The sequence below is a fragment of the Amphiura filiformis genome, chromosome 3 (assembly GCF_039555335.1).
Source record: "Amphiura filiformis chromosome 3, Afil_fr2py, whole genome shotgun sequence".
In the NCBI taxonomy this organism is placed as follows: domain Eukaryota; kingdom Metazoa; phylum Echinodermata; class Ophiuroidea; order Amphilepidida; family Amphiuridae; genus Amphiura; species Amphiura filiformis.
The window spans coordinates 40,566,090-40,579,752 of NC_092630.1; the positions used below are offsets into that span (position 1 = coordinate 40,566,090).

The 13,663-nt window shown below is 37.8% G+C and overlaps 1 protein-coding gene across 1 annotated transcript; it reads left to right on the forward strand.

The window, feature by feature from the left end:
• The first annotated feature begins 1,647 nt into the window (after positions 1-1,647).
• Positions 1,648-6,908, forward strand: LOC140147257 (solute carrier family 23 member 2-like). The gene is made up of 4 exons (XM_072169037.1): positions 1,648-1,923; positions 3,120-3,205; positions 6,227-6,288; positions 6,687-6,908. Exons 1-4 carry the CDS (start codon positions 1,823-1,825, stop codon positions 6,906-6,908), a joined length of 471 nt encoding a protein of 156 aa, XP_072025138.1. The 5' UTR covers positions 1,648-1,822.
• The last annotated feature ends 6,755 nt before the right edge of the window (positions 6,909-13,663 follow it).

Below are 13,663 nucleotides of genomic sequence, written 5' to 3' on the forward strand. Positions count from 1 at the left end.
AAGTATAATACATGTATGATTGATAATGATTTGCACATAAACATAAATACATGAATACACTTGTAATCACATAAATTACTAGTTATCCGACAGTCTTCTTCTTGTTGATCACAAAGTTCTGATATATAATCCTGATTCAAACTTGTCCGGCGAAGATCACTGTTCAGCAAAGTCCACTGTAGACTTTTATTTATTTATCCTTCGTAAATAAAATCCTCGCACAGGTGACAATTTTGAAGCAATCGGGAGTGATGTCGCTCTGACTGCAGTCGGATGGCCAGTAACAGGCCCTACTGGTAGTTCAAGTCTCATTCAGCAATCAATCGATAACTCAAAATCTGACCTCTTTGTGGGGTGGTTCTTGGTTGTGACTTCAAGGTTCATCTTCTTGGCTGATCAGAAGACCTGTGTTTTATATAGGCCTACTGTATACATTGCCTACTTCGTCGCAGTTATGTGAAGCCAATGTGGGGACAGGGGGGACATTCATGTGACTTCCATAGGGCCTGGGCACTCCCTTTTAGAGGGTTGTTTTTATTATAAATTGTTTATTTGTTTTCTATTGACTGTTCAGTCTTTATCGTCGACATAAGTTCAATAGTTCAATTATTTACTCGAATCAAATAAATCTGGTAAATGTCCCAGGTCGCTCGTTGGAATTAAAGGCCATACGGTCATTTGAAGGAATTTGATATCGGTCAAGTTTAATTCAGTTCAAAAACACCATTGCTAAAGTTTACGGTATTTACACAGGTATGATTCTGTCGGATTTCCTTTGTCATTCATGTTGTGGACTGATATACCTTCGGTTGCCCTGAGACTAATGGCTTGAAGTTCAATGTATGTTTGAAAAAAAAAACGGTCCTCCGTCCAGAAAATTAAAATATTACCTTTGTAGATTAGGAAAGACTATCAAAATCCTCCGATTGACCTTAAACAAAGGCGCTATAAACATGATAAAAGCTACTCTTGACCTGTTACCTGATACCAAATATACCAAATACCAATGTATTTTTACCAGAATCATGAACATGATGAAAACACGTATTTTATAAGCCGGAAAAATTAAGCTATTTATCAAGCTCTAAATAATGGCGCAAGTGCCCGCGGAGACTGATATATTTTTGAAACAGCAACATGCTACGAGTGTCGATGCGAAGGATCATGCAAGTGAACATGTTGAGGAAGCATCTTGTACACATGAGTGGGAAGAATCACCTGTTGAATATACACGTCAAGTAGTCTATGGGCTGGAAGATGTGCCGCCATGGTATGCAACCATTGCGTTTGGATTCCAGGTATTACTCTTCTTCCTCCATTCTCTCTCTTCTTTATCCCCGGCTTGATCCCTTGAGTACAAATACTAACATTTCTGGATAATAATGGACCATTGATTTAAAAGTACCTGAACGCTCTTATTGCAGGCAAATCCGACTTGAAGTCTTTGGTATCGGGACCCTTGACATTTGCTTTTATTTATACACCTGTGCAGTGCCGTCGCTAGCCGGGGGGTGCGAAAAAAATTGGGTCAACCTTTCGGGTTGTTGAGGAACGGGCGGCAAAATTGATTTCCGTCGGCAAAACATGCTCTACACCCCCCCCCCCCAATCATATTGGTCTAGCGACGCCCCTGCACCTGTGAACGTTTTAATTCAATCTATATATAATTATGGTAAATACTGGCCCCTTCTTAAAAGAACAAAGCAAGAGTTGATTTTCAGCTTTCTGGACTTTTTTCGATGACGTTTTTTCCTATCTTTTACAGCAATTTCTGGCGAGTTTTGGAGGTATCATTTCAACTCAAATAATACTTGGTATCAAGATGTGTATGTCGTTTGATACGGTGCTTATGGGACGTTTAATAAGTACAGGATTTCTTATCTGTGGCATTGGAACATTTCTTCAATCTACATTTGGATGTAGGTAAGAACAGAATCGAAATTAAAGACTGCGCTGCCGTGATTTATTACATAGTGTAAAGGTGCAGTTTTACAAAGTCTTGTAGATATATTCTAGAACATGCTATTAAAGACGTTTTCAAAATGTGGAGGTCAATTAAGTCGCCAGAGAAATCAAGCTATTTTAAGTAAAAGTTGAAATGAGAAGAAGAATCTGGCAAATGATGCGTTTGTGGATAGTCAACCAGTATTTTAATACGCCGGAAGTATGATCAGATTTATTTTTCTGGTGATGAGATCCCGGGGGGGGGGGGATACTCAGTACAAATGACCATACGGGGACGTGCCGCAAACATGGGTAGCATTTTCAGCCTTCTGGTATATCAATGACCCCTTTTTCAAAGCCTATTTTGGTATATGAATGGGTCCTTTTTCAAAATTTTCTCAATTTTTCGGAAAACAGCCCAATTTTTCCTTAATCTAGCCAAAATTTTCAAAATTTTCCCAAAATTTTGGGAAAATTTGTAAAAACTAAGACAATTTTGGGTAAATTCGGCCGAAAATGTTGACTTTTGGTATATCAATGGGTCCAAATTTCTTGACAAATTGGTATATTTATGGGTCTACTTCCAAAATCTCAGCGGCACGTCCCTACCAAAACCAAACTTGAGTACCCCCCCTGGGGATGAGATGCGTGGCTTTATTTTGGATGAGTTGAAGTTTGTCAATCTGAGGCTTCTGAGCACTAGGTAGGCCATAAAGAAGCGAGTTGCAGTTGTCGAGATGGGACGTTATCATGGACAAGTCGTTCAGTTTGAGCAAAGTATTCAAGCCAGAATACTTTGGTTTGAGTATTGTCAAGATATTTCCTTATTTGGCTGATCTTCCAGATGGCATAAGTTGCACTACGGCAAATGTTTGTAACAAGATTGTTCAGAGAGAGTTTATCGTCTACGAGGAGGGAGCTCGATGAATTATGTACCAATTGTCTGTATGGAACTTCAGCACAGTTAATGAAACGGGAAGTAACATGGATGAGTTCAGTTTTTGAATCATTGAGTTTAGCTTGTTCTGAATCATCCATGCACTGTTCAAGTCTTGAAAGCACTGGTGTATCATAATGTCTTGAAAAAAGCTCCCACTTATACCCGAATGCAGACTATTAGTTGTTTCTAAGAATAATGCTAAACAGTCCCAAACATTTGCATTTTTCTGATACAGATTGGCAATTATTCAGGGTTCAGGAGCATTTTTCGTTGCAGTATTCGCTATCCTAGACCTAAAGGGTCCTTGTCCTATTGTTCCAGGTAGGTATGGTAAAGATCAAACTCTTTTTACCGATACCAAAGTTATATACCGGGTGTCCCAAAAAAAGGTTACATGTAGATTTTTGAAAACATTCTAAGTTAATGTTAACAAATATAAATATCCTTTTCATTACATAATCTATGTACCCTCTACTATGTACCCCTGTGAATGTCAAGTTCACAACCTACGTACTTAGCCCGCATTCCATGCATTCCTGAGCAAGCTCTTTACGTGACATTAATGCATGACGAGGTTTATTGTACCACCGTCACAGCTACCGTGCATTTGGCGGGACACTTGAATAGACCCAGCCATAGCATGACAGATGTAGTATTTTATTCTGATAAACAAATAAGTTTTATTTCAAGAGTTCAGTCAGAATTATGAAAACAAACAGCAGCGATTTCAAGTCAACAAAATCCAAAAAAGGCCTAAATGCAAAGGATTGTTATTCATTTCACTATGTTGATGACAGGAGATACAACGTGCAGAACTGCTTTCGCCAAAAACGTGTTCTGACCATCTTCCTTTATTTGTAATCACCAAGAATCCAGAATCCCTAAAACTGATTTAGTTTCAATGTACAGTATTTAATTTTTCAATATGTTTCTTTTGTGCAATAAGTTCAACAATAAAAAATAAGAGAAACATAAAAATAATAAAGAAAAAATCTGAAAACAAATGTGTGCTTGTGTTCAACTTTCGTTGTGCGATATTTTGATGGTTAGCCCGCCACTTTTGACACCCCTGTCATCTTGCGCTCACAAGTTAAGTTGCTTTTAAGATATGGAATTGAAACTTAGCACACAGTTACAAGAAGGATAAATAAATAGTATGTGAAAAAATGATATTGTTTTGTTGTACCATCACAAAATGCGGTTCATTTTCTACATGTAACCTTTTTATGGGACACCTTGTATTATCGACGAGTCCCGCAGAGGGTGCGAGGAGGCGGATGATCATTCAAGCCACCGCTCATCGAAGAGTCATTTGGGTCCATTTACTTTTGTCATTACTAATAATAATAAAAATTCCTTTAAAAGGAATAGGACGGGCAAATGAAAAATTGTCAAGAGAAATGAAAGAATGAGCAAGTCTTCACAATTAAAAACAGGGAAAATATGACACAACATCGATTTCCAATGGGGGAATAACACAAAGTTAAAAGAGTTTTTTAACTTTATACGTTTATACGTTTGTTATTCCCCCATTGGAGGTTGTGTCATATTTTCCCTGATTTTAATCTTATCTATTGCTTATCCTTTGTTCTCTGCTGGTCAGTTGGAACAGATTTTCCCTGTTTTTATATTAACCCTTCACATCATAACAGAAGACATTTTATGTTAACCAGTGGCGTAACTTTGGGTCAGGGTGCCCAGGGGCGAAAGTAGTTCGGGTGCCCCTGACCAACATGGTGCAGATCTAATCAATTGTAGTAAGTTGAAAGCCATAGACCTACCGAATAATTTATATCATGTTTCAATGCAGTTCATGTTAATAAAACAAAATGTTTTCATATTCTCTAATGTCTTTACTTTGGAGACTCGTCACTAGCTGCAGCGACGTAGCATATGGCGCCCAGGGGCAAGAATACAAAATACCCCCTCTTCCTAAAACAATTGTGTGCGGGCGCGCGAAAATGTGCATAAATACCACTAATTTGGTATTTAATCAAGTTGAATTTAGGTCTTTAAAATGACAATTTATATGTTGCAATGCGCGCGAAGCGCGAAAAATTTTGTATTGAAGGGGCACCCAAATGAAGAGTAATTCAATGCATGGTGGGTAAAGGTTTCCACTTCTTTCCTATAACAAAGTACTATCGTGTCAAAGGCTATCCAGGCTTGGGTGCCCCTTAGCACGCCCCCCCCCAGAGCCCATAGGAGTTACGCCACTGATGTTAACATTTTATATAAAACATTGTTATAAAACTTTTGTAGATAATAGTTATTTAAAACATTTTCGTAATCATACCTAGATTTTTTTATCATCAGATAGAAAGACTTCTGCTCATCTTCTCTGGTGAGACAACAGGGCTGGGGTATCTTTCCATATCAAAGTTTAAAAATCTGTCATATCAATTTCCTCAATATGTTGTTTTGATACAACTTATGAGGGGAAAAGTTTGACTTTACAATATTTCGATATTATTTTTTAACTTTGTAACTTTATTATGATTAACATAACTGTATTTCAAAGCGTCAAACTATATCATTATTTTGTCCCAACAAAAATAATCCAGGGAATAAAATATTCATTCATATGTTTATTTATTTTATTCAACCTGGGCCATTTCTACTGGTGCACATGCATTCTAATGATTTGTCTATAATACCTTATACAAGCATCAGCAACCACTATTTGTCACAAGATTTGAAAAGTAAATAGCCTATGTACACACTGAACACAATGCACATACAAGCTGTATTTAAGTACATGCCGAAGCTGTCAGTACAGTATAAAATGATATATATGACCTTCACGATGCTATTAATTTAGCCCAAAGATTAGGAAAACTAGCTAAACTGGTGAACTGGTACTGTTCAAATAAAAACATCTGCAAATCTTGCTGCAATTTCCAAATAGTATTTCTATTACTTAAATAATTATTTTTGTTATTTCTTTTGATACAAACACATTACTGCCTATGACGACTTTATCGTATTACTTACATATCAAAATCAAGTAATAATTACAAAACTCGCCGTAAACTATCACCTCTGTGGGTGTTTGGGATATAACCGGCACGAATATTTTCTCAACACTGCGGCATGTGAAAAAGTAAGTCAATAGTCAGAGAATATAGGGCGGGTGCGGCACGCCGCACCCGCCCAACACCCGCCCAAAAACGTTAGTTTTATCATGTTTTTAGAGCGCCCTCCACCCACAGGAAAGGTCCCTAAGCGTTTAAGATAAAGCAAAACCATAATACCAGAAAAAGTTGAGAAATATTATTAGACTTCGTTTTCCTTACTTTGTTAATGTTACTTTGTTAATGTTATGCAAATGGTTACGTTTAGGAAATGCTACACAATATGAACTAGACATTGCTGATGAAGAATGGAGAGGTCGTATGTTGGAGGTACTATCTTTTCTTTAATCCGCAAATAATTTTAATATTGAAATATAAATATGACATTATTTTCATTCTGTTTACAATGATAACAACATTATACGCTCCTTTTGAATGCTGTTTCGATCATTTACATAAAGCAAACATCATCCAAGACGTTTTTTATGGAGTCAACAGCGTGCTATTATTCGTTCATTGAATTGGCTTAATATATCAGGAAAGTGTGTCATTTTGGATAGTTTTTGCAGTATTATATGCCATTTACAGGTACAAAATTGATTCCCTGCGATACGTTATTTTGGGTGCATTTCAGAGGTTGTCGGACACGGGTGGGTAGAACTTGTGTGTGACAGTGCTCCCGATCGCATGCACTGTACATGATATTTTCATTTTCTTCTTTTCTTTAGCTTTCTGGTGCTATTCTGCTCGCCTCTTCCATACAAATTATTCTCGGTTCAGTTGGATGCATCGGACTTCTTCTGCGTTATATTGGGCCTATGACCATAACTCCAGTCGTGGCACTGACCGGATTGAAACTAGCCGCCATATCTGTTGGTTTAAGTGGTGATCACTGGGGGATTGCAGCAATGTATGTATCAATGAACCAAGTATTTAAGATATTATTTTAGTGAACAAAACTAACATTAGATGGAACAAAAGATACGATATTTTGTTTTTACTAGATATACTTGGACTCCTGGGGCCGGGGGTATTATATTACCGTGTCATCGTAAAAACGACTTCGACGAGAAACTACTGCTTGTTTTCTGTTGACAGTTTTCAGTAAACGGCTCTTTTTAGAGCCACCAAAACACCTTTCAAAATTAAGCAGATAGGTGAGGTCTGCTTGTTTTCTGTAGACAAGGGACAGTCTTCAGTGAATGGCTCTTTTTAGCTCCAACAAACCTTTAAAATTAGCAGATATGCGAGGTCTGCTGGCTTTCTGTAGACAAGGGGCAGTCTTTAGTAAACGGCTCTTTGAGCAACCATTAAATTTAGAAGATAGGCGAGGTCTGCTTTTTTTGTGGACAAGGGGCAGTCTTCAGTGAACGGCTCTTTTCAGAGCCATCAGTAGGCAAGGAGCGGCCTACATGTCTCATTCTTAGGTACTTTGTCCTCAAGAAGTCAGAGCTACTTCTACGTCCGACGGCGAACCCGCTAAAAGTCACTAATTGCTAAAACGAACTACTAATTCATCTGTAGTTATAATAATACAAAGGGTTGCTATTAAACGGGGACGGTTTGTGGTTGTCGGCTGTTCGCCCGTATGAGGTAATCACTATGATCACTGAATGTAAATATAACGAATTAATTGACGTTTACCGTTTTGTGATTTTCCACAGGACATTTGGTTTGATTATATTGATGTCACAATACTTGGCCTCATTTGATATCCCAATACCAGCTTACAATTCACGAAAACGCTTTTACATAGGTCGAGCACAAATCTTCCAATTGTTTCCGGTAAGTTGATAACTATGACAATGACAACACCGATTGATGCAATGATGTATTCATGATGATGCTGATGGTTGTTGTTTAAATAATAATATTTTTTTATTACTGTCATTAATCAGATAATCATCGCAATCATAACAACGTGGATATTTTGTGTGATATTGACGATAGCCGACGTATTTCCAGATGATCCGACTAATCCTGCGTATAATGCACGTACTGACATTAAACATGACGCACTCGTTGCTACGCCGTGGTTTGTAGCTCCTTACCCTGGTATGTAACGACCTATATCATGTATATTGTTTGAAACAATAAACGAGGTTGTGCAAATCATCTTCGGAAAACGTGATACGCGAAAATGGTGTTATACACAATAAGTTAACAATTATCCCCAGCCATCAGTTTCCCTGACAAGCACATGATATAAGCTCCTTGAGCACATCATCGACAGCAACCTGATGACTCACCTATCCAGATGGAACACACTGGCAGACAACCAATACCTATTTCATAAAGCAACACAACTTATTCTGACTTCCCACGACCTGACAAAGAATTTGGACGATGGACATATCACAGATATAGCCGTTTTAAACTTCTCAAAAGCTTTTGACGTTATGCCGCAACGTGGTCTCCTTATTAAACTGGACCACTATGGCATCCGGGGTACTACAAAACAGTGGATTGAGTCGTTTCTTTCAAAAAGACACCAGAGAGTTGTGGTAAATGAAATATTTTCAGACTGGGTTCCGGTTCTTAGTGGAGTAACATAAGGGGCAGTCCTCGGGGTCCACCTTTTCCTCCTTCATAAAAACAACATTCATAGTGGAGTGACCAGCACCACCAGACTCTTCGCGGACGGATGCCTTGTTTATAACACCACCAAGTCTCCCAAAGACGAAAACCAACTTCAGTCTGATCTTTGACACCACGGTGAACTGGGCCGATACGTGGGGCATGAAATTCAACCCGTCGAAATGGACCACCATGCGCATCACTATAGGAAGAGGAGTCCTGGTGAAACTTCTTACAACATGATGCGAGTCAACCCTGGAGAGACAAATAATAGCTAATACCTAGGCATTTTCATCCAAAATGACCTGAGATGGAATGCCCAAGTCAAACAATGCCAAAAATAAAGCCTTCAGAGTGCTGAACTTTCACCATACCTCAAATACAACTAAAGAAAAACTTTACACTTCTCTTGTCCGCCCACATTTGGACTACGCATCTGCAGCCGTGGGATCCTTACACCGTTAAAAACATAAATGATCTTGAGAAAGTCCAAATGCTGCAGCTAGATTCACTACCAGTACTAATGTGAAGGACACCGGTGTTATCGCACTAACAAATCTCTAGACTGGCTGCCACTTCAAGAACGGCGAAGAAGAAACAGAATCTCCTGCTTTCGTAAGATCCTGAATGGCGTTATGGACATTGACTACACGAAATATATCACCCCAAAGACAGAACGGACCAGAAGAGGATATAACAACCAATCCCGGCAACCAATACCAAATATACCCGACTTAAACAGACGCATTTATCAATTCATTTTTTGCAAGGATGACCAGAGAGTGGAACAACTTGCCTACGTCCACCGTTACGCATCAGACAACTTCAGCCTTCAAATCTACTAGCTGAATGTTTTGACTCATGATCCGACTCCAAAGATAGACCTCTCAATCACACCTCCAGTTAGAACTTAACATGTAGAGAGTATTTGGAGGTATACAATCTAACATCCATCGCAGATTCGAACGTCTTCATATGTTCAGAGAGGTCAAGTTTTCTCGATATCTGTTTGCTACGTTGCCGTTATATTGTCGGTGGTTTTGTGTATGACGTCACTAAACTCGTGTCTCCCGGAGTTGATTTGCACAACCTGTCTAACATAGCAATCTGTGCTTCTTACGACAGTGTAAGAAAGAGATTCGCTCGCATAATCTTTCTCCATGGTACGACAAAGCGCGAGTGATAAATTGAAATCAAGACACTGCATAATAAATCTTTATGACAGCAAAACATTTGATTTCCTTAGGTTTATTCACTCTTCTTTTCCATCCATTTCGCTCTTTTTTTATATCCTTCCCCTGTCATATTTTCATTTCCAATATGTCACAGTCTCGCGTCTTCTTTCGTAAGACCCGTTGTCTTTAAGGTTATTACAGTGGAAACTCTTTAATACGAAATTTGTGGGGCCACAAAAGTTAGTTTGTCTTATCAGGATTTTTTCTTATCCATCACATATGGATTCAGTGCCAGGGACCTGAAAATCAAGCTTGTCTTATCAGGTTTTTTGTATTATCAGAGCTTGTATTAACGAGTTTTCACTGTAATTATTTTAAACTGTTGTGATTTGGTAGTTCACAGCATCTTACGAATGGTAGTGAGCTTTGGCAAAAACTGCATTGCTCAATTCATAGCGACCGTGTAGAAGAATTAAAATATCACAGATACACTTTTATAGGTGCTGCGGTTCTTGAGTTACGTTGTAAAGAGGGCTGAAACAAAAACACTTTTGTAAAACGTACATAACTCATTAACAACAATAAAATAAAGCAAGTTTGCAAAGTATATGATTTGTAGAATGAACTTTTGCAAAACATCAAGGCGTTAATTTTCAATAATATATTGATATAGATAATGAAAATCGATTTTTAGGTTGCTTCGACCAACAATACCTCGTCTACCCTTAACGTTCCACATTTTCCAATAAAACAATTCGTTTTGACAGGGCAATGGGGAAGACCATATGTTACTGCTGGGGCCTTTTTGGGCGTAACTACTGGAGTTTTTGGTTCGGTTCTTGATTCAATTGGAGATTACTACGCATGTGCAAGGATATCCTCAGCACCAAAGCCTCCTAATCATGCTGTAAACAGGGGTATATTGATAGAAGGCATCGCATGTATTTTGGCTGGTGCATGGGGCACTGGCATCGGAGTTGCTTCTTACAGCGAATGCGTTGGAAACATCGGACTTACCAAGGTTGGTATTAGTCTACTATCAATGTCATTACTACTACTACTACTACATATCATATCATATATAACGACCGTCAAAGCGGCCAAGTGGTACAATTGATATAAATGGATATACGAGGGCCGGTCATGAGAAATGTAATGAGAGTTGACTTGTGACCCCATATAGGGCGATTTCACGGAGGGTCGTGAGTTCAAATCTGCCTCCAGAAGACATGATGCATGGAACAAGTACAGAGCAAATGAGTCAATCAATATCATTTCAACTGGGGATTTCTTTTGTGCCTTATGCACGCATCATGTCTTCTGGAGGCAGATTTGAACTTGAGCTTTCGTGAAATCGCCCTATATGGATTGTTTTCATGCCATTTTTCTATGGTCACATAAACACTATACCTTGGTATCTCAAACAACACATGCAAAAATATATAACACGCTTGATTACGTAACAGCATAAGCATAAAATCAATGATCTAGAGTCACTGGCTGAAAATGGGTCGTTTTTGTTAAGGGAAATAAGAGGCCGAAATGAGATATTTTCTCTAAAATATGGAGAGTGCTGTCTTTTGGAATAGTAATAGAACACAGACTTCCAGTTCATTACACCATCTTTGTCGGGTTGCAAAGGTTCTTGATTTATAATGTGTGGTCAAATAATACTTTTGACAAAAACAAGGCTTTTCTTTCTATAAATATTTTGATATTGTTCAGGTTGTCATGTCACCCATGGAGACTGGAAGAAGCTCAAGTATTTTTAGATTGTTGGTTGAAGATGGGCTATACATTTTTAAATCATCAGTCGAAACATTTGCTTTCAGGTTGGTAGCCGTACTGTTGCGCAAATGACTGGCGTAATTATGATACTCTTGGCATTCTTCGCTAAGTTTGGTGCTCTATTTGCTACTATGCCATACCCAATCATTGGTGGTGCTCTTCTTATCGGTGGAGGTATGTTTATCATCTCTCATTTGGACAAATGTAATAATGAACGAATCAGTTTATTGATCAGAGATTCTTAATTACTTGAGATCATAGACAAACCACATAAGCACTACGAAGAGAAGTCACATTCCAGTCAAGGAGGGATATCAATGCCCTGTATAAGAATTGGTGGCTGCAATATTACGCCAAAACATGACCTGGTGCTTTGACGGTTGGAAAAGTAATGTGTAGTCTTCTTGGACACGCCAAAATGCATAGTCATATTTGTTGACATCATCTAACATTATTATTTAGTTTTTTCGGCAATGGTAGGCAGTCAATAGATTATACCAAACCAAACGTCATATAATTAAAGTCAAATAAATAATTTTAATCGCATGTTGTATATAATAAATATACGTTTTCATTTTTTTTTGCAGGCATGGTACTTGCAGTTGGTTTATCCAATCTACAATTTATCAATCTAAACAGCACTCGTAATTTGCTGGTGGTTGGCTTTTCACTCAGCGGTGGTTTTGGGCTTCCACTGTGGTTGTCGAATCACCCTAACGCGATTCAAACAGGTTATTGTACCTTTATGATAAAAGAATCATTAGGACAACATCGCCAAAATGTGGACTTATTGCTGAATGCTTGTTTCATGATTGAGAGATTCTGTAAAGCAATTGCACCTACAAACTTCACCCTACGCCTGACCCGTATTGATTATTATGATGATGATTATCACAATGATAATATTTATGTGATGATGATGATGATAATAACGATGATAATGCTAATAATACTGATGACATGATGATAACAAGGCAATGCTGCAGATAATATTGATGGTCTTACAGTTGGTAATACCTTAAGTATCCCCATAATTTGGGTTACTGGACATATGGAAGAACAATATGATAAGCATTGTGTAAAAAATAAATTAAAAACTGAAAACAAATATAATTTCCATCTTTATAACAAAACTTCATTGTTCATATAGGTTCATCTGAATTAGACACAATCTTGGCAATTCTTTTAACAAATGATGTTTTCGTTGGCGGAATGATAGGTCTCTTCTTTGACAATACCATTCCTGGTAAGTACTATCCGTTTTAAAAGGGTTTAAAGGGCAAAGCGAACTCATTAAAAGTAATGCATACAACCTTCTGTTTCCAACAGATTGTTTAGAGTATGTCGCCAATATTGCAAATAGATGTTTTCTAGTAAACATATTTCTAGTGGATAACAAACTGTAAAAATAGTTGGGTAGATGAAAAGCCAAATATCATGCTCGACTTTAACACGTTGAGTGATGACTGACCACGAATTATTGTATGAAGTCGGTAAGTTTGTACACTTGCCCGATTCAGAAAAAAGGCGGAAATGGCTGATACGTTAAGATACGTTAAGACAGATACATAATACGTAAGTTACATTGCTCAAAAATCAAGTATTGTTAAAAGATCACCCATGCATTGTTCCGTGTTTTGAAAGTTTACGACTCTGAATCATTTTAATGAGTTCTTTGTTGTTGATATTTTGTCATTTCTGAGACCAAACTTTAATACTAGATCGGAGAATGTACCAAATACCAGTTTTTATGGTAGACTCAATGTTCATAATCCTGTTTGCCTTCATCACAACTGCACTATTGTTATTTATTGAGATAATTATTAACACTATTTAATGAAAACTATTACATGCATGTTGGCAATTTTGAATTTACGTTTTCAATGCCATGTTACTTTCAGGTACTTTAGAAGAGCGTGGCATGATGAAATGGTTAGAAGCAGCTGATGAAAATGACCCGACTCTAAGCTCTATAAAGGGTTACGATCTTCCATTTGGTATGAACTACATAAGACGATCAAAACTTTGGAGACATTTACCCTTTAGTCCAACATTCCAAGGATATCCATGGGAAAAGGATTCAGTGATCCAATCCACAGGTGAATATATGAATGGTACATAAAATAGAATACATGATTTCACCACAGACTCTTTCTAGTGTCTAC